At 51.4% G+C, this 22,004-nt stretch overlaps 1 protein-coding gene across 2 annotated transcripts in view; it reads left to right on the forward strand.

Annotated features, from left to right (window-relative positions):
* The first annotated feature begins 7,886 nt into the window (after nucleotides 1-7,886).
* TMEM63B (transmembrane protein 63B) overlaps nucleotides 7,887-22,004 on the forward strand; it is a 40,178-nt gene continuing 26,060 nt past the window's right edge. Inside the window, exons 1-5 of one of the 2 annotated variants that reach the window (XM_040430822.1) lie at nucleotides 7,887-8,023; nucleotides 17,530-17,743; nucleotides 18,462-18,541; nucleotides 19,991-20,029; nucleotides 20,338-20,428. In XM_040430822.1, the coding sequence (XP_040286756.1) occupies nucleotides 17,552-17,743; nucleotides 18,462-18,541; nucleotides 19,991-20,029; nucleotides 20,338-20,428 (402 nt within the window). In that variant the 5' untranslated portion in view covers nucleotides 7,887-8,023; nucleotides 17,530-17,551. The remainder of the gene's footprint in view (nucleotides 8,024-17,529; nucleotides 17,744-18,461; nucleotides 18,542-19,990; nucleotides 20,030-20,337; nucleotides 20,429-22,004) is intronic. The other variant, XM_040430823.1, reaches the window with a different exon arrangement.

The following is a 22,004-nucleotide window of genomic DNA, read 5'->3' on the forward strand; positions in this document are numbered from 1 at the left end:
TTGATCACCCCCCCTGTCATTGATCACCCCCCTGTCATTGATCACCCCCCTGTCATTGATCACCCCCCTGTCATTGATCACCCCCCTGTAAGGCTCCATTCAGACATTTTTTTGGCCCAAGTTAGCGGAAATTATTATTTTTTTTCTTACAAAGTCTCATATTCCACTAACTTGTGTCAAAAAATAAAATCTCACATGAACTCCCCATACCCCTCACGGAATCCAAATGCGTAAAATTTTTTAGACATTTATATTCCAGACTTCTTCTCACGCTTTAGGGCCCCTAGAATGCCAGGGCAGTATAAATACCCCACATGTGACCCCATTTCGGAAAGAAGACACCCCAAAGTATTCCGTGAGGGGCATATTGAGTCCATGAAAGATTGAAATTTTTGTCCCAAGTTAGCGGAAAGGGAGACTTTGTGAGAAAAAAAAATAAAAAATCTATTTCCGCTAACTTGTGCCAAAAAAAAAAAAAATTCTATCAACTCGCCATGCCCCTCATTGAATACCTTGGGGTGTCTTCTTTCCAAAATGGGGTCAAATGTGGGATATTTATACTGCCCTGGCATTTTAGGGGCCCTAAAGCGTGAGAAGAAGTCTGGGATCCAAATGTCTAAAAATGCCCTCATAAAAGGAATGTGGGCCCCTTTGCGCATCTAGGCTGCAAAAAAGTGTCACACATCTTATATCGCCGTACTCAGGAGAAGTTGGGGAATGTGTTTTGGGGTGTCATTTTACATATACCCATGCTGGGTGAGAGAAATATCTTGGTCAAATGCCAACTTTGTATAAAAAATGGGAAAAGTTGTCTTTTGCCGAGATATTTCTCTCACCCAGCATGGGTATATGTAAAATGACACCCCAAAACACATTGCCCAACTTCTCCTGAGTACGGCAATACCACATGTGTGACACTTTTTTGCAGCCTAGGTGGGCAAAGGGGCCCATATTCCAAAGAGCACCTTTCGGATTTTACAGGGCATTTTTTACACATTTTGATTTCAAACTCCTTACCACACATTTGGGCCCCTAGAATGCAAGGGCAGTATAACTACCCCACAAGTGACCCCATTTTGGAAAGAAGACACCCCAAGGTATTCGCTGATGGGCATAGTGAGTTCATGGAAGTTTTTTTTTTTTGTCACAAGTTAGTGGAATATGAGACTTTGTAAGAAAAATAAAATAAAAAATAAAATCATCATTTTCCGCTAACTTGTGACAAAAAATAAAAAGTTCTATAAACTCACTATGCCCATCAGCGAATACCTTAGGGTGTCTACTTTCCGAAATGGGGTCATTTGTGGGGTGTTTGTACTGTCTGGCCATTGTAGAACCTCAGGAAACATGACAGGTGCTCAGAAATACCAATACAAAAAGGATCTTTTTCCTGAAGCAGTGGAGACCCTGGTAAAAGACCCCTGAAGAAGGAGGACTATAACACCTCCGAAACGCGTTGGAATATTTTATTGTAATAAACCACATTGATCAGAAGCCTTGTTGTTGGCTGCCATCAATTGATATCATTCTACATGAGATCCCGGCGAGGGGGGCAGTTGGCCACGGGTGTCTTGAGCTTTATCCTGTGACTAACCCCCCCTGTGAAGTGAGTACTCCGGCTGTCATCATCAGGAATCTCCCCTTAGGAGAGTATTCTATGTATTCACTATATATCACCATTTATTATCCTCCGGCTTAAGGGGGTATTAACCACTACATCTAATTCTTCCACATCCTTGGGAGTGGCGCCTTTTACAGTGTTCTCTCTTTTTTGAATCCCGTCCGGTTGGATCCATCTTGTCCTTTGGAGCCTCCAGACTAGATTCACTTGTATTGGTATTTGTCTATTGGGAATGAAAATTTCATCTCCCTATAACACTTGTGCAGCCTTCCCCAACAGTCATTGAACAGGCACATAGTTTGTGGTGCTTTTTTATCTCATTCTATAGGATATTTTTTACCTTTCTAATTTACATCTACATCTTCTCCATCCCTCTGGCGCCTTTTCCCCAGGACCTCCAGTCCTGGTGGGACCACTCAACCTCTTTTTTCTTTTCTCTTTGCATTTCAGGTGCTCAGAAAGTCAGAGCTGCTTCAAAAAGCGGAAATTCACATTTTTGTACCATAGTTTGTAAACGCTATAACTTTTACCCAAACCATTTTTTTTTTTACCCAAACATTTTTTTTTTTTATCAAAGACATGTAGAACAATAAATTTAGAGCAAAATTTATATATGGATGTCGTTTTTTTTTGCAAAATTTTACAACTGAAAGTGAAAAATGTAATTTTTTTTGCAAAAAAAATCGTTAAATTTCGATTAATAACAAAAAAAGTAAAAATGTCAGCAGCAATGAAATACCACCAAATGAAAGCTCTATTAGTGAGAAGAAAAGGAGGTAAAATTCATTTGGGTGGTAAGTTGCATGACCGAGCAATAAACGGTGAAAGTAGTGTAGGTCAGAAGTGTAAAGTGGCCTGGTCTTTCAGGGTGTTTAACCACCTCCGGACCGCTGTACGCACAGACGCGTCCTGGAGGTGGTTGATTCATTCCTCCTGGACGCGCCGGCGCGTCCTCTCGCGAGACGCGAGATTTCCTGTGAACGCGCGCACACAGGCGCGCACGCACACAGGAACGGAAGGTAAGAGAGTTGATCTCCAGCCTGCCAGCGGCGATCGTTCGCTGGCAGGCTGGAGATGTGTTTTTTTTAACCCCTAACAGGTATATTAGACGCTGTTTTGATAACAGCGTCTAATATACCTGCTACCTGGTCCTCTGGTGGTCCCTTTTGTTTGGATCGACCACCAGAGGACACAGGTAGCTCAGTAAAGTCCCACCAAGCACCACTACACTACACTACACCCCCCCCCCGTCACTTATTAACCCCTTATTAGCCCCTGATCACCCCTGATCACCCCATATAGACTCCCTGATCACCCCCCTGTCATTGATTACCCCCCTGTCATTGATTACCCCCCTGTAAAGCTCCATTCAGATGTCCGCATGATTTTTACGGATCCACTGATAGATGGATCGGATCCGCAAAACGCATCCGGACGTCTGAATGAAGCCTTACAGGGGCGTGATCAATGACTGTGGTGATCACCCCATATAGACTCCCTGATCACCCCCCTGTCATTGATCACCCCCCTGTCATTGATTACCCCCCTGTAAAGCTCCATTCAGACGTCCGCATGATTTTTACGGATCCACTGATAGATGGATCGGATCCGCAAAACGCATCCGGACGTCTGAATGAAGCCTTACAGGGGCATGATCAATGACTGTGGTGATCACCCCATATAGACTCCCTGATCACCCCCCTGTCATTGATTACCCCCCTGTAAAGCTCCATTCAGACGTCCGCATGATTTTTACGGATCCACTGATAGATGGATCGGATCCGCAAAACGCATCCGGACGTCTGAATGAAGCCTTACAGGGGCATGATCAATGACTGTGGTGATCACCCCATATAGACTCCCTGATCACCCCCCTGTCATTGATTACCCCCCTGTCATTGATCACCCCCCTGTAAAGCTCCATTCAGACGTCCGCATGATTTTTACGGATCCACTGATAGATGGATCGGATCCGCAAAACGCATCCGGACGTCTGAATGAAGCCTTACAGGGGCATGATCAATGACTGTGGTTATCACCCCATATAGACTCCCTGATCACCCCCCTGTCATTGATTACCCCCCTGTAAAGCTCCATTCAGACGTCCGCATGATTTTTACGGATCCACTGATAGATGGATCGGATCCGCAAAACGCATCCGGACGTCTGAATGAAGCCTTACAGGGGCATGATCAATGACTGTGGTGATCACCCCATATAGACTCCCTGATCACCCCCCTGTCATTGATCACCCCCCTGTAAAGCTCCATTCAGACGTCCGCATGATTTTTACGGATCCACTGATAGATGGATCGGATCCGCAAAACGCATCCGGACGTCTGAATGAAGCCTTACACGGGCGTGATCAATGACTGTGGTTATCACCCCATATAGACTCCCTGATCACCCCCCTGTCATTGATCACCCCCCCTGTCATTGATCACCCCCCTGTCATTGATCACCCCCCTGTCATTGATCACCCCCCTGTCATTGATCACCCCCCTGTCATTGATCACCCCCCTGTAAGGCTCCATTCAGACATTTTTTTGGCCCAAGTTAGCGGAATTATTATTTTTTTTTCTTACAAAGTCTCATATTCCACTAACTTGTGACAAAAAATTAAATCTCACATGAACTCACCATACCCCTCACGGAATCCAAATGCGTAAAATTTTTTAGACATTTATATTCCAGACTTCTTCTCACGCTTTAGGGCCCCTAGAATGCCAGGGCAGTATAAATACCCCACATGTGACCCCATTTCGGAAAGAAGACACCCCCAGGTATTCCGTGAGGGGCATATTGAGTCCATGAAAGATTGAAATTTTTGTCCCAAGTTAGCGGAACGGGAGACTTTGTGAGAAAAAAATAAAAAATATCAATTTCCGCTAACTTGTGCCAAAAAAAAAAAATTTCTATGAACTCGCCATGCCCCTCATTGAATACCTTGGGGTGTCTTCTTTCCAAAATGGGGTCACATGTGGGGTATTTATACTGCCCTGGCATTCTAGGGGCCCCAAAGCGTGAGAAGAAGTCTGGTATCCAAATGTCTAAAAATGCCCTCCTAAAAGGAATTTGGGCCCCTTTGCGCATCTAGGCTGCAAAAAAGTGTCACACATCTGGTATCGCCGTACTCAGGAGAAGTTGGGGAATGTGTTTTGGGGTGTCATTTTACATATACCCATGCTGGGTGAGAGAAATATCTTGGTCAAATGCCAACTTTGTATAAAAAAATGGGAAAAGTTGTCTTTTGCCAAGATATTTCTCTCACCCAGCATGGGTATATGTAAAAAGACACCCCAAAACACATTCCCCAACTTCTCCCGAGTACGGAGATACCAGATGTGTGACACTTTTTTGCAGCCTAGGTGGGCAAAGGGGCCCATATTCCAAAGAGCACCTTTAGGATTTCACAGGTCATTTACCTACTTACCACACATTAGGGCCCCTGGAAAATGCCAGGGCAGTATAACTACCCCACAAGTGACCCCATTTTGGAAAGAAGACACCCCAAGGTATTCCGTGAGGGGCATGGCGAGTTCCTAGAATTTTTTATTTTTTGTCACAAGTTAGTGGAAAATGATGATTTTTTTTTTTTTTTTTTTTTTCATACAAAGTCTCATATTCCACTAACTTGTGACAAAAAATAAAAACTTCCATGAACTCACTATGCCCATCAGCGAATACCTTGGGGTCTATTCTTTCCAAAATGGGGTCACTTGTGGGGTAGGTATAATGCCCTGGCATTCTAGGGGCCCAAATGTGTGGTAAGGAGTTTGAAATCAAATACAGTGAAATCCGAAAGGTGCTCTTTGGAATATGGGCCCCTTTGCCCACCTAGGCTGCAAAAAAGTGTCACACATCTGGTATCTCCGTACTCAGGAGAAGGTGGGGAATGTGTTTTGGGGTGTCATTTTACATATACCCATGCTGGGTGAGATAAATATCTTGGTCAAATGCCAACTTTGTATAAAAAAATGGGAAAAGTTGTCTTTTGCCAAGATATTTCTCTCACCCAGCATGGGTATATGTAAAAAGACACCCCAAAACACATTCCCCAACTTCTCCTGAGTACGGAGATACCACATGTGTGGCACTTTTTTGCAGCCTAGGTGGGCAAAGGGGCCCATATTCCAAAGAGCACCTTTTGGATTTCACTGGTCATTTACCTACTTACCACACATTAGGGCCCCTGGAAAATGCCAGGGCAGTATAACTACCCCACAAGTGACCCCATTTTGGAAAGAAGACACCCCAAGGTATTCCGTGAGGGGCATGGCGAGTTCCTAGAATTTTTTATTTTTTGTCACAAGTTAGTGGAAAATGATGATTTTTTTTATATATTTTTTTTTTTCATACAAAGTCTCATATTCCACTAACTTGTGACAAAAAATAAAAACTTCCATGAACTCACTATGCCCATCAGCGAATACCTTGGGGTCTCTTCTTTCCAAAATGGGGTCACTTGTGGGGTAGTTATACTGCCCTGGCATTCTAGGGGCCCAAATGTGTGGTAAGGAGTTTGAAATCAAATTCTGTAAAAAATGACGAGTGAAATCCGAAAGGTGCTCTTTGGAATATGGGCCCCTTTGCCCACCTAGGCTGCAAAAAAGTGTCACACATCTGGTATCTCCGTATTCAGGAGAAGTTGGGGAATGTGTTTTGGGGTGTCATTTTACATATACCCATGCTGGGTGAGAGAAATATCTTGGCAAAAGACAACTTTTCCCATTTTTTTATACAAAGTTGGCATTTGACCAAGATATTTATCTCACCCAGCATGGGTATATGTAAAATGACACCCCAAAACACATTCCCCAACTTCTACTGAATACGGAGATACCAGATGTGTGACACTTTTTTGCAGCCTAGGTGGGCAAAGGGGCCCACATTCCAAAGAGCACCTTTCGGATTTCACTGGTCAGTTTTTACAGAATTTGATTTCAAACTCCTTACCACACATTTGGGCCCCTAGAATGCCAGGGCAGTATAACTACCCCACAAGTGACCCCATTTTGGAAAGAAGAGACCCCAAGGTATTTCGTGATGGGCATAGTGAGTTCATGGAAGTTTTTATTTTTTGTCACAAGTTAGTGGAATATGAGACTTTGTAAGGAAAAAAAAAAAAAAAAAAAATCATCATTTTCCGCTAACTTGTGACAAAAAATAAAAAGTTCTATGAACTCACTATGCCCATCAGCGAATACCTTAGGGTGTGTACTTTCCGAAATGGGGTCATTTGTGGGGTGTTTGTACTGTCTGGGCATTGTAGAACCTCAGGAAACATGACAGGTGCTCAGAAAGTCAGAGCGGCTTCAAAAAGCGGAAATTCACATTTTTGTACCATAGTTTGTAAACGCTATAACTTTTACCCAAACCATTTTTTTTTTACCCAAAAATTTTTTTTTTATCAAAGACATGTAGAACAATAAATTTAGAGCAAAATTTATATATGGATGTCATTTTTTTTGCAAAATTTTACAACTGAAAGTGAAAAATGTCATTTTTTTGCAAAAAAATCGTTAAATTTCGATTAATAACAAAAAAAGTAAAAATGTCAGCAGCAATGAAATACCACCAAATGAAAGCTCTATTAGTGAGAAGAAAAGGAGGTAAAATTCATTTGGGTGGTAAGTTGCATGACCGAGCAATAAACGGTGAAAGTAGTGTAGGTCAGAAGTGTAAAAAGTGGCCTGGTCTTTAAGGGTGTTTAAGCACTGGGGGCTGAGGTGGTTAAGCTCTGGGGGCTGAGGGGGTTAAGCTCTGGGGGCTGAGGGGGTTAAAAAAATATATATTCAAATCTGGTATTGCCATAATGGTGTAGACCGTCAGAATACGGACATCATGTCATGTTTGGCGCCCGGGGAACGCCGTAATATCAAAACCCAAATAGCCTTGGCAGAATTGTGTTTTTTTTCAGTTTCACCCCACAGATAAGATGGGTTCTTTCTGATTGGCCGTCACTGCAGGTTACTATGTTACCAGTTACCTTCCCCATGGGTGATACATTGTATCTTATACTGTGGGCGGGGACACACAATGACAGGCCAGCAGCGACTGGAGGACTACAATCCCCAGCATCCTCTACTAGATGTCAGGTGACTGCGCTCAGTGTTTTCAATCCTCTGTCTGTAAAACCTGAATGGGAAAGGTTTTCAAATAAAGTTATTCTTTGTTGAAAGAAAATAATCAAACAACGTAAGAACGCAGAGCTGATGACGTCATGACGCAGCCTGGCTCTGCCCTGCGTGCCGGGCCGCAGTGTAGAGGAGGTGGGAGGAGTCTGCATGTGACGTCACGGACTCTGCTTCCCACCTGCATTGTGTTGTTCCCCGGCTGGGGAGCTGCGGAACCGGGGACACCGGGAACTGACAGGCGGTGAGGAAGGCCCAGCAGCGGCAGGTGAGAGCCGAGGGCGCCCGGGCACCGGGGGATCAGCCGTGTGGGCCCCTTCCCCCGCCTAGAGGTCTGTCTGTGCTAATGCGGGTGCGGTGACTGAGTGTCAGCTCCGGGGCACAAAAGAGAAGAAGAAAGGGGGGGACATAGGGCGTCTGGGGCCTGTCACCTTCTGGATGTGGCCTCAGCTCCTGGGACCAGTGATGGAGCAAAATCTCCTGGGACCGGAGCAACGGCGGAGCGTCAGCTCCTGGGACCGGGGACGGAGCGTCAGCTCCCGGGGACCGGGGACGGAGCGCCTGCTCCCGGGGACGGAGCGCCTGCTCCCGGGGACCGGGGACGGAGCGCCTGCTCCCGGGGACCGGGGACGGAGCGCCTGCTCCCGGGGACGGAGCACCGGGGACGGAGCATCGGGGACCGGGGACGGAGCGCCTGCTCCCGGGGACCGGGGACGGAGCATCGGGGACGGAGAGTCGGGGACTGGGGACGGAGGGCCTGCTCCCGGGGACCGGGGACGGAGCGCCTGCCCCCGGGGACGGAGCGCCTGCCCCCGGGGACGGAGCGCCTGCCCCCGGGGACGGAGCGCCTGCCCCCGGGGACGGAGCGCCTGCCCCCGGGAACGGAGCGCCTGGGACCGGGGACCGAGCGCCTGCCCCCGGGGACCGGGGACGTGCGGGGTCATGGGGCGGGTGGTAGGGGCCGTGCGGGGTCAGGCGCGGGTGGTAGGGGCCGTGCGGGGTCAGGCGCGGGTGGTAGGGGCCGTGCGGGGTCAGGCGCGGGTGGTAGGGGCCGTGCGGGGTCAGGCGCGGGTGGTAGGGGCCGTGCGGGGTCAGGCGCGGGTGGTAGGGGCCGTGTGGGGTCATGGGGCGGGTGGTTGGGGCCGTGCGGGGTCAGGCGCGGGTGGTTGGGGCCGTGCGGGGTCAGGCGCGGGTGGTAGGGGATGTGCGGGGTCAGGCGCGGGTGGTAGGGGCCGTGCGGGGTCAGGCGCGGGTGGTAGGGGCCGTGCGGGGTCAGGCGCGGGTGGTAGGGGATGTGCGGGGTCAGGCGCGGGTGGTAGGGGCAGTGCGGGGTCAGGCGCGGGTGGTAGGGGCCGTGCGGGGTCAGGCGCGGGTGGTAGGGGCCGTGCGGGGTCAGGCGCGGGTGCTAGGGGATGTGCGGGGTCAGGCGCGGGTGGTAGCCGTCGTGCGGTCAGTTTATCTTGCCCTGCTTATGGTCTTGGTGATGATCGGGGGAGTCCTGGCATCATGGTGTCACTGTGTGTCATGTGACAGCGGGGCAGTTGCTGTATACACCAGCGCAGGAGTTCTGGACGATCTCGGGGGCACTGATTCTTTTGGGTCGGGTCAGGCAGTTAATGGGGCTCAGCACCACAAAGCTCTGCTGTGACTGCACAGAACCCACTAGTGTCCAGGAAGCTGAGATATGGGGGGCCGTTAGTGCTTCTGCCCCTGACATAGAGGGCACCCCAGTATGCCCCAACACTCACCTCAGGGGTCACAGACACAGTGTGTCGTCTGTACTGCATTATAGTTTTCTTCATCCTGATCCACTTAGTTAATGAATCTAATGCCAGGCTCACAGTGCATACTGACACCAGGCAGAGCTGTAGGAGAAAGGAGGTGTTCGTACATAACTACAGACTTCTGGTCCATTGCAGGTCGGGGGAAAGCTGTGAGATCACCCCTGTGATCACAGTGATGTCGCCCCGCACCTGTTGGCTGTACGCCTGGTTATGACCTGCTGTGCGCTTGGAACTGTTAACCCCTGATGTGCCACCTGCTGGCGGGGACCTCCGCTTCGTTTGCCCCGAGGATTCTCCTGGCTGAGTCATCAAAATGAAATGAACAGAAATGTGGTCGATCCAGCTCTGAGCACGCAGCTGGAGCGCACGCGCAGGTGTCTGTGGGGCAAAGGACGCTGATGGTCACCGATGTCCGGCTGGGTCCTATACTTTGTGTACGTTCCGCTCTCCATAATGTGCTGTGGGGAGGCTGCCAGGTGCCATTAGCTGGAGGGTATAATGCGCCAGACTTGTGCCGCTGCCAGCCCCTCTCAGAAGATCGCACTTCATCCTCCACTAAGTGGCACTTAGATGTTCCCGGAATGCAGGAAGCGTCTCCTCCGTACAGCATGCTACTAGGAGCTCGCAGGCTGCACCTCCGGCATGAGGGGCAGCATTGCGGGCATCTATAGGGGTCACTCACAGCGAGCATCAGCTCAGCAACCCGCTCCCCCCCAGTGTCCGAGGGATGGACTGAAGTCCAGCCTACGATACCTGCCATGATCAGTGACCGGTGAGCTTGTGTCCGGTATATAATAGATCTGTATGGAGGAGGATTATCAGTGACCGGTGAGCTTGTGTCCGGTATATAATAGATCTGTATAGAGGAGGATTATCAGTGACCGGTGAGCTTGTGTCCGGTATATAATAGATCTGTATAGAGGAGGATTATCAGTGACCGGTGAGTTTGTGTCCGGTATATAATAGATCTGTATACAGGAGGATTATCAGTGACCGGTGAGCTTGTGTCCGGTATATAATAGATCTGTATAGAGGAGGATTATCAGTGACCGGTGAGCTTGTATCCGGTATATAATAGATCTGTATAGAGGGGGATTATCAGTGACCGGTGAGCTTGTGTCCGGTATATAATAGATCTGTATGGAGGAGGATTATCAGTGACCGGTGAGCTTGTATCCGGTATATAATAGATCTGTATAGAGGGGGATTATCAGTGACCGGTGAGCTTGTGTCCGGTATATAATAGATCTGTATAGAGGAGGATTATCAGTGACCGGTGAGCTTGTGTCCGGTATATAATAGATCTGTATGGAGGAGGATTATCAGTGACCGGTGAGCTTGTGTCCGGTATATAATAGATCTGTATAGAGGAGGATTATCAGTGACCGGTGAGCTTGTGTCCGGTATATAATAGTTCTGTATAGAGGAGGATTATCAGTGACCGGTGAGCTTGTGTCCGGTATATAATAGATCTGTATAGAGGAGGATTATCAGTGACCGGTGAGCTTGTGTCCGGTATATAATAGATCTGTATAGAGGAGGATTATCAGTGACCGGTGAGCTTGTGTCCGGTATATAATAGATCTGTATAGAGGAGGATTATCAGTGACCGGTGAGCTTGTGTCCGGTATATAATAGATCTGTATAGAGGAGGATTATCAGTGACCGGTGAGCTTGTGTCCGCTATATAATAGATCTGTATAGAGGAGGATTATCAGTGACCGGTGAGCTTGTGTCCGGTATATAATAGATCTGTATAGAGGAGGATTATCAGTGACCGGTGAGCTTGTGTCCGGTATATAATAGATCTGTATAGAGGATTATCAGTGACCGGTGAGCTTGTGTCCGGTATATAATAGATCTGTATAGAGGAGGATTATCAGTGACCGGTGAGCTTGTGTCCGGTATATAATACATCCAGGGTTATCAGCGGTGATTCTTAGGGATTTGCCTCGGTTATAGGGTGGGGGTGTTCCCTCTTTTTTTGCTTGTGTCGGGTGTCCTCCCGCTTCCTTCGCCTTCTCACCCAGTGTCTTCTGCTGACAGTCGCTGACCGCAGGATGCTTATCTTGCTCAGCAGATGGCAGGGGAGCGTGCAGTGGCGGTCAGCGTTTCGTATTGTCTTTGGATAAACCCAATGTGACGTTTGGGGGGGGGGGGATGCGAGTGTTTGGTTTCTGAGGATTTCTTACGGAGCGCTTGCCGTCTATTCCGGACAAGCATGAAGAACGTTTTCCTCACGTAGCATTGCCAGCACTGATACATTGTAACAAACACCTGTGTGAGCAGAGCTCACTGAGAAATGGACTTCATGGTCTTGCTTGTTCCCATTCAATGACAACAAGCAGCGATCTTTAAAATATAGCATATTTCATTAGAATGGTGCAGGACTGTTCATTAGGGGTCAGCCTGTGTTGTGATGTCATCGCTGTGTCCCCTGCGCTCTTATGTCACTGCTGTTAATGCGAAGGACGTAATCTGAGACGTCTCCAAGTGACCCCAAGTGAGATCACCCTCCTGCACCAGACGTGGCAGTAAATCTGCTTCCTGTCAGATGAGACTGCGCAGCCTCAGGACTTAAAACCGCAAGTGTCTGCTGCCCGAGTACAGCCGGTGCGTCCGCTGCATCCGTAACAAGTATTCACCCCCCGTGTATATCCACAGCTCCCATAACAAGTATTCACCCCCCGTGTATATCCACAGCGCCCATAACAAGTATTCACCCCCCGTGTATATCCACAGCGCTCATAACAAGTATTCACCCCCCGTGTATATCCACAGCGCCCATAACAAGTATTCACCCCCCCCCTCGTGTATATCCACAGCGCCCATAACAAGTATTCACCCCCCGTGTATATCCACAGCGCTCATAACAAGTATTCACCCCCCGTGTATATCCACAGCGCCCATAAGAAGTATTCACCCCCCGTGTATATCCACAGCGCCCATAACAAGTATTCACCCCCCGTGTATATCCACAGCGCCCATAACAAGTATTCACCCCCCGTGTATATCCACAGCGCTCATAACAAGTATTCACCCCCCGTGTATATCCACAGCGCCCATAACAAGTATTCACCCCCCGTGTATATCCACAGCGCCCATAACAAGTATTCACCCCCCCCGTGTATATCCACAGCGCCCATAACAAGTATTCACCCCCCGTGTATTTCCACAGCGCCCATAACAAGTATTCACCCCCCCCGTGTATATCCACAGCGCCCATAACAAGTATTCACCCCCCGTGTATATCCACAGCGCCCATAACAAGTATTCACCCCCCGTGTATATCCACAGCGCTCATAAGAAGTATTCACCCCCCGTGTATATCCACAGCGCCCATAACAAGTATTCACCCCCCGTGTATATCCACAGCGCCCATAACAAGTATTCACCCCCCGTGTATATCCACAGCGCCCATAACAAGTATTCACCCCCCGTGTATATCCACAGCGCTCATAACAAGTATTCACCCCCCGTGTATATCCACAGCGCCCATAACAAGTATTCACCCCCCCCCCTCATGTATATCCACAGCGCCCATAACAAGTATTCACCCCCGTGTATATCCACAGCGCCCATAACAAGTATTCACCCCCCGTGTACATCCACAGCGCCCATAACAAGTATTCACCCCCCGTGTACATCCACAGCTCCCATAACAAGTATTCACCCCCCGTGTATATCCACAGCGCCCATAACAAGTATTCACCCCCCGTGTATATCCACAGCGCCCATAACAAGTATTCACCCCCCCCCGTGTATATCCACTGCGCCCATAACAAGTATTCACCCCCCGTGTATATCCACAGCTCCCATAACAAGTATTCACCCCCCGTGTATATCCACAGCTCCCATAACAAGTATTCACCCCCCGTGTATATCCACAGCGCCCATAACAAGTATTCACCCCCCGTGTATATCCACAGCTCCCATAACAAGTATTCACCCCCCGTGTATATCCACAGCGCCCATAACAAGTATTCACCCCCCGTGTATATCCACAGCGCCCATAACAAGTATTCACCCCCCGTGTATATCCACAGCGCCCATAACAAGTATTCACCCCCCGTGTATATCCACAGCGCCCATAACAAGTATTCACCCCCCTTGTATATCCACAGCGCCCATAACAAGTATTCACCCCCCTTGTATATCCACAGCGCCCATAACAAGTATTCACCCCCCGTGTACATCCACAGCGCCCATAACAAGTATTCACCCCCCTTGTATATCCACAGCGCCCATAACAAGTATTCACTCCCCTTGTATATCCACAGCGCCCATAACAAGTATTCACCCCCCTTGTATATCCACAGCGCCCATAACAAGTATTCACCCCCCCTCGTGTATATCCACAGCGCTCATAACAAGTATTCACCCCCCCCTTGTATATCCACAGCGCCCATAACAAGTATTCACCCCCCTTGTATATCCACAGCGCCCATAACAAGTATTCACCCCCCCCCGTGTATATCCACAGCGCCCATAAGAAGTATTCACCCCCCGTGTATATCCACAGCGCCCATAACAAGTATTCACCCCCCGTGTATTTCCACAGCGCCCATAACAAGTATTCACCCCCCGTGTATATCCACAGCGCTCATAACAAGTATTCACCCCCCGTGTATATCCACAGCGCCCATAACAAGTATTCACCCCCCGTGTATATCCACAGCGCCCATAACAAGTATTCACCCCCCGTGTATTTCCACAGCGCCCATAACAAGTATTCACCCCCCGTGTATTTCCACAGCGCCCATAACAAGTATTCACCCCCGTGTATATCCACAGCGCCCATAACAAGTATTCACCCCCCTTGTATATCCACAGCGCCCATAACAAGTATTCACTCCCCTTGTATATCCACAGCGCCCATAACAAGTATTCACCCCCCTTGTATATCCACAGCGCCCATAACAAGTATTCACCCCCCCTCGTGTATATCCACAGCGCTCATAACAAGTATTCACCCCCCCCTCGTGTATATCCACAGCGCCCATAACAAGTATTCACCCCCCTTGTATATCCACAGCGCCCATAACAAGTATTCACCCCCCTTGTATATCCACAGCGCCCATAACAAGTATTCACCCCCCCTCGTGTATATCCACAGCGCCCATAACAAGTATTCACCCCCCGTGTATTTCCACAGCGCCCATAACAAGTATTCACCCCCCGTGTATATCCACAGCGCTCATAACAAGTATTCACCCCCCGTGTATTTCCACAGCGCCCATAACAAGTATTCACCCCCCGTGTATATCCACAGCGCTCATAACAAGTATTCACCCCCCGTGTATATCCACAGCGCCCATAACAAGTATTCACCCCCCGTGTATTTCCACAGCGCCCATAACAAGTATTCACCCCCCGTGTATTTCCACAGCGCCCATAACAAGTATTCACCCCCCGTGTATATCCACAGCGCCCATAACAAGTATTCACCCCCCGTGTATATCCACAGCGCCCATAACAAGTATTCACCCCCCTTGTATATCCACAGCGCCCATAACAAGTATTCACCCCCCCTCGTGTATATCCACAGCGCTCATAACAAGTATTCACCCCCCCCCTCGTGTATATCCACAGCGCCCATAACAAGTATTCACCCCCCTTGTATATCCACAGCGCCCATAACAAGTATTCACCCCCCTTGTATATCCACAGCGCCCATAACAAGTATTCACCCCCCCTCGTGTATATCCACAGCGCCCATAACAAGTATTCACCCCCCGTGTATTTCCACAGCGCCCATAACAAGTATTCACCCCCCGTGTATATCCACAGCGCTCATAACAAGTATTCACCCCCCGTGTATTTCCACAGCGCCCATAACAAGTATTCACCCCCCGTGTATATCCACAGCGCTCATAACAAGTATTCACCCCCCGTGTATATCCACAGCGCCCATAACAAGTATTCACCCCCCGTGTATTTCCACAGCGCCCATAACAAGTATTCACCCCCCGTGTATTTCCACAGCGCCCATAACAAGTATTCACCCCCGTGTGACTTGTCCTGTGTTTATAAACACTAGTGACGTGCGGCGCCGGCTCCTGCGATGTGCCGATTATCTCCTGCTGTCTCAGCGCTTCTCCCATTTCATCCTTCTAAGTCTCCTCCACCGGAGAAAATCCTGACAAGGTGACACGTCAAGAACATACAGAGCCGGGGGGGGGGGGCGGCCTGACAACTCTGCTTCCTGGCCGGCGGGGGAGGTGGCCCTGACAACTCTACCTCCTGGCCAGCGGGTGGGTTAGTCAGGGTGGTGCCCCTCCCCGATCCCCCCGCTGGCCAGGAGGCGGAGCTCTGTGTGTTGTATGTTCAGGAGGCAGGGTTGTCGGGGTGCCCACCCCTGGCCCTGACAACCCCGCCTCCCGTCCTGCTTTCTCAGTTAGGGTTAGGATTCTTGGCTGCAGAGCTTGCACTTAGTTTGTCTGCTGTGCTGTTGGTGATGTGAATGTCAGCTCTTCAGGTCAGGACTGTGTTGCGTCTCATCTGCAGCCTGCGGACGTGTCACGTGTTACCGAGCCCCAGGCCGCGCCGCCGTAACCAAGGAGATGGGAAAGAGTGACTCAGAAGCGCATGGCAGCGGTTTTAACCCCCTAGTGCCCAGACAGGGCGCATCACCTCGACCACTCCTCACATCTGCGTGACCATCATCCCGAAACTGACGGGGTCTGCGGTCAGGGAGGAGGGGGTACACGGGGTCTGCGGTCAGGGAGGAGGGGGTACACGGGGTCTGCGGTCAGGGAGGAGGGGGTACACGGGGTCTGCGGTCAGGGAGGAGGGGGTACACGGGGTCTGCGGTCAGGGAGGAGGGGGTACACGGGGTCTGCGGTCAGGGAGGAGGGGGTACACGGGGTCTGCGGTCAGGGAGGAGGGGGTACACGGGGTCTGCGGTCAGGGAGGAGGGGGTACACGGGGTCTGCGGTCAGGGAGGAGGGGGTACACGGGGTCTGCGGTCAGGGAGGAGGGGGTACACGGGGTCTGCGGTCAGGGAGGAGGGGTACGCGGGGTCTGCAGTCGGGGGTACGCGGGGTCTGCGGTCAGGGAGGAGGGGTACACGGGGTCTGCAGTCAGGGAGGAGGGGGTACACGGGGTCTGCGGTCAGGGAGGAGGGGGTACACGGGGTCTGCGGTCAGGGAGGAGGGGGTACACGGGGTCTGCGGTCAGGGAGGAGGGGGTACACGGGGTCTGCGGTCAGGGAGGAGGGGGTACACGGGGTCTGCGGTCAGGGAGGAGGGGGTACACGGGGTCTGCGGTCAGGGAGGAGGGGGTACACGGGGTCTGCGGTCAGGGAGGAGGGGGTACACGGGGTCTGCGGTCAGGGAGGAGGGGTACGCGGGGTCTGCAGTCGGGGGTACGCGGGGTCTGCGGTCAGGGAGGAGGGGTACACGGGGTCTGCAGTCAGGGAGGAGGGGGTACACGGGGTCTGCGGTCAGGGAGGAGGGGGTACACGGGGTCTGCGGTCAGGGAGGAGGGGGTACACGGGGTCTGCGGTCAGTGACTGTGTCGTACGCGGGGTCTGCGGTCGGTGACTGTGTCGTACGCGGGGTCTGCGGTCGGTGACTGTGTCGTACGCGGGGTCTGCGGTCGGTGACTGTGTCGTACGCGGGGTCTGCGGTCGGTGACTGTGTCGTACGCAGGGTCTGCGGTCGGTGACTGTGTCGTACGCAGGGTCTGCGGTCGGTGACTGTGTCGTACGCGGGGTCTGCGGTCGGTGACTGTGTCGTACGCGGGGTCTGCGGTCGGTGACTGTGTCGTACGCGGGGTCTGCGGTCAGTGACTGTGTCGTACGCGGGGTCTGCGGTCAGTGACTGTGTCGTACGCGGGGTCTGCGGTCAGTGACTGTGTCGTACGCGGGGTCTGCGGTCAGTGACTGTGTCGTACGCGGGGTCTGCGGTCAGTGACTGTGTCGTACGCGGGGCAGTTTGGGGTCTCCCGTCTTGCAGCAGGGGCTAATAATCTCTTCTTTTCCTTGCAGGCTGGAGAATGATAAAGCAGCCATGACACCCTTCTTCTTGGGCACCCTGGCCTCCTTGGGCAGCACCACGCCCACCTCCTGCAGCGGGACCACCTGTAGTAATGTCACCACCAAGGACTACTGCTACAGCGCCCGCATCCGCAGCACCGTACTACAGGGCCTGCCGTTCGGAGGAGTGCCCACTGTGCTGGCGCTGGACTTCATGTGCTTTCTGGTGGGTACAGCCGGGTGGGGGGCAGGTTTATACTGATGCAGATGGCGATCAGCTCTCACTATGGAGGGGACATTAGGGCCCCGTCTCTGCTGCCGGGCCCCGCCTGCACTGGGGCTTGTATTCCCTTCTCTCTGCCCAGCCCGGGGGGCTCAGCTGTGTCTTCCGCTCTCCCGGTGCCCGGCGCTCACATGACTCATCCAGAGCGAGCGGGCACCACTTACCGTGTCTGTGAGCAGCCGGAGCTCCGCTGCCCCCGGTGTCCACACTGCACAGTGCAGATGAGCTGGTAGTCACACCGGCTGCAGGGGCCCCCGGGGCCCGGGAACTGAGGAGTGGGGTGTCGCTACAGACACTGAGGAGGCGATTGGTGTCATCCACATGACCTCTGTTTGCTGGCAGTGTAACTACAGGCCTATACATCTCACAGCTGAGGGCTTGTTACATTGTATCAGTCTCTAGACAATCTTCTAAACATCCTGGACCCCGGTCTGATATTAGTAACCAGCACTGATACATTGTAACAGACCCTCAACTGTGAGAAGTTTTCGCTCAGGACAGGTCTTCAGTCTTTCAGTGTAAAAAATAATGGTTCCTGTTTACTGAAGCAAGCAGAGATCCTGAACGTGCGAGCAATTACAGATCAGGCGCAGCCCAGGAGACAGATGAGCCCCCAAAATCAGGGCACCCCAACAAATAGTAATCTGTGTGTCTCCTCCAGGCTCTGCTGTTTGTCTTCTCCATCCTGAGGAAAGTGGCGTGGGACTACGGGCGGCTGGCGCTGGTCACGGATGCCGACAGGTGGGTCTGTTCATTGGTTTATATAGTGGTCATGTGGCCCTCTGGTCGCATGGAGGGTGAGGCCACGGAGGGGAACAGACTGTCACAGGAGGGGTGGGTATGGGACTGTCACCATAATGGGGACTGGACTGTCACGGTAAGGGGGCCTGGGACTGGACTGTCACGATAAGGGGGACTGGACTGTCACGATAAGGGGGCCTGGGACTGGACTGTCACGATAAGGGGGCCTGGGACTGGACTGTCACGATAAGGGGGACTGGGACTGGACTGTCACGATAATGGGGACTGGGACTGGACTGTCACGATAATGGGGACTGGGACTGGACTGTCACGATAATGGGGACTGGGACTGGACTGTCACGGTGAGGGGGCCTGGGGTGGGACTGTCACGATAATGGGGACTGGGACTGGACTGTCACGATAAGGGGGACTGGACTGTCACGATAAGGGGGCCTAGGACTGGACTGTCACGATAAGGGGGACTGGGACTGGACTGTCACGGTGAGGGGGCCTGGGGTGGGACTGTCACGATAATGGGGACTGGACTGTCACGATAATTGGGACTGGACTGTCACGATAAGGGGGACTGGACTGTCACGATAAGGGGGACTGGGACTGGACTGTCACGATAAGGGGGACTGGGACTGGACTGTCACGGTGAGGGGGCCTGGGGTGGGACTGTCACGATAATGGGGACTGGACTGTCACGATAATGGGGACTGGGACTGGACTGTCACGATAAGGGGGACTGGACTGTCACGATAAGGGGGACTGGGACTGGACTGTCACGATAAGGGGGACTGGGACTGGACTGTCACGGTGAGGGGGCCTGGGGTGGGACTGTCACGATAATGGGGACTGGACTGTCACGATAATGGGGACTGGGACTGGACTGTCACGATAAGGGGGCCTAGGACTGGACTGTCACGATAAGGGGGACTGGGACTGGACTGTCACGATAAGGGGGACTGGGACTGGACTGTCACGGTGAGGGGGCCTGGGGTGGGACTGTCACGATAATGGGGACTGGACTGTCACGATAATGGGAACTGGGACTGGACTGTCAAAGTAAGAGGGCCTGGGGTGGGACTGTCATGATAATGGGGACTGGGACTGGACTATCACGATAAGGGGTCCTGGGACTGGACTGTCACGGTAAGGGGGCCCCGGGGTGGGGCTATCACAGTAAGGGGGCCTGGGGTGGCACTGTCACGATAATTGGGACTGGACTGTCACAATAAGACTGTCACAATGTCGCGGGGAGGGGTAGAGCCTGGTTCAGGACATTCATTGTAAGGGGTCTTGGGTTGAGTCTCGGAGATGGTTGCGGAGGATGGGAGTGTTCCTGGATTTGTGGCTTCTGTGAATCTTCAGGGTTCGGTTCCCACGTGGCGGCCTCTCCCGTGGAGCCCTGTAATCGGCATCTGGTGTTTTTGTCGCCCCCTTCAGGCAGCGGCTTCGGCACAGGTTCCAGGAGGAGCGGGAATAGTATGTCCTGTGTTTTGTGTGTCTCTCTAATCACAGGGTGAATCATGGCGGCTGCTCTCGTCCTCTCTAACACTCTGGTGCATGCAGCTGTCTCTTCTCACTCCGGAGGGGTCTCTGGAAGCGCCCGTCCCATTATCTGGATGCTGGAGGTTGTAGCTCCATCAGTCTGGTGGGCCGGGCGCCTCCTGCATGAGATGGGGGTCTCCTCCTCTTCTGACTGATAATTAACCCTTTCTGCGGTTGGTGTCTCCTCTGACCTCTGCACCCCATCACTTTCTCACTGTAATGAGCCTTCTCTCTCCCTGTAGCGTGGCTTCGGTGATGCACTCCGACAGCCATGACCGGTACGAGCGCCTGACCTCCGTGTCCAGCTCCGTGGACTTCGACCAAAGAGATAACGTAAGTACAGGGGTGGACCAAGCATGTTCTGTCTGACCTCCCCATACACGTGGGTCTCCGGGGCGTGTATACTTATGTCTATAGGCCAACCTCCTTCATGACTTTGTTACAGTGTATCAGTGTAGGATTGTGTGGATTGGATGCAACTGTATCAATCCCTTAGCTGTGTGATAAAGCCATGGAGGACCTGCCCCTATATAATGGGGGGGCAGTATACAGACAGTATATAGATGTCATGGTGGAGCTGCCCCTATATAATACAGGGGCAGTATACAGACTGTATATAGATGTCATGGTGGAGCTGCCCCTATATAATGGGGGGCAGTATACAGACTGTATATAGATGTCATGGTGGAGCTGCCCCTATATAATGGGGGGCAGTATACAGACTGTATATAGATGTCATGGTGGAGCTGCCCCTATATAATGGGGGGCAGTATACAGACTGTATATAGATGTCATGGTGGAGCTGCCCCTATATAATGGGGGGCGGTATACAGACTGTATATAGATGTCATGGAGGAGCTGCCCCTATATAATGGGGGGCAGTATACAGACTGTATATAGATGCCATGGAGGACCTGCCCCTATATAATGGGGGGGCAGTATACAGACAGTATATAGATGTCATGGTGGAGCTGCCCCTATATAATGGGGGGCAGTATACAGACTGTATATAGATATCATGGTGGAGCTGCCCCTATATAATGGGGGGGCAGTATACAGACAGTATATAGATGTCATGGTGGAGCTGCCCCTATATAATGGGGGGCAGTATACAGACTGTATATAGATATCATGGTGGAGCTGCCCCTATATAATGGGGGGCAGTATACAGACAGTATATAGATGTCATGGTGGAGCTGCCCCTATATAATGGGGGGCAGTATACAGACTGTATATAGATGTCATGGTGGAGCTGCCCCTATATAATGGGGGGCAGTATACAGACTGTATATAGATGTCATGGTGGAGCTGCCCCTATATAATGGGGGGCAGTATACAGACTGTATATAGATGTCATGGTGGAGCTGCCCCTATATAATGGGGGGCAGTATACAGACTGTATATAGATGTCATGGTGGACCTTCCCCTATATAATGGAGGGCAGTATACAGACTGTATATAGATGTCATGGTGGAGCTGCCCCTATATAATGGGGGGCAGTATACAGACTGTATATAGATGTCATGGTGGAGCTGCCCCTATATAATGGGGGGCAGTATACAGACTGTATATAGATGTCATGGTGGAGCTGCCCCTATATAATGGGGGGCAGTATACAGACTGTATATAGATATCACGGTGGAGCTGCCCCTATATAATGGGGGGCAGTATACAGGCTGTATATAGATGTCACGGTGGAGCTGCCCCTATATAATGGGGGGCAGTATACAGGCTGTATATAGATGCCATGGTGGAGCTGCCCCTATATAATGGGGGGGCAGTATACAGACTGTATATAGATATCACGGTGGAGCTGCCCCTATATAATGGGGGGCAGTATACAGACTGTATATAGATATCACGGTGGAGCTGCCCCTATATAATGGGGGGCAGTATACAGGCTGTATAT

The sequence above is a fragment of the Bufo bufo genome, chromosome 4, assembly GCF_905171765.1.
Source record: "Bufo bufo chromosome 4, aBufBuf1.1, whole genome shotgun sequence".
NCBI lineage: Eukaryota > Metazoa > Chordata > Amphibia > Anura > Bufonidae > Bufo > Bufo bufo.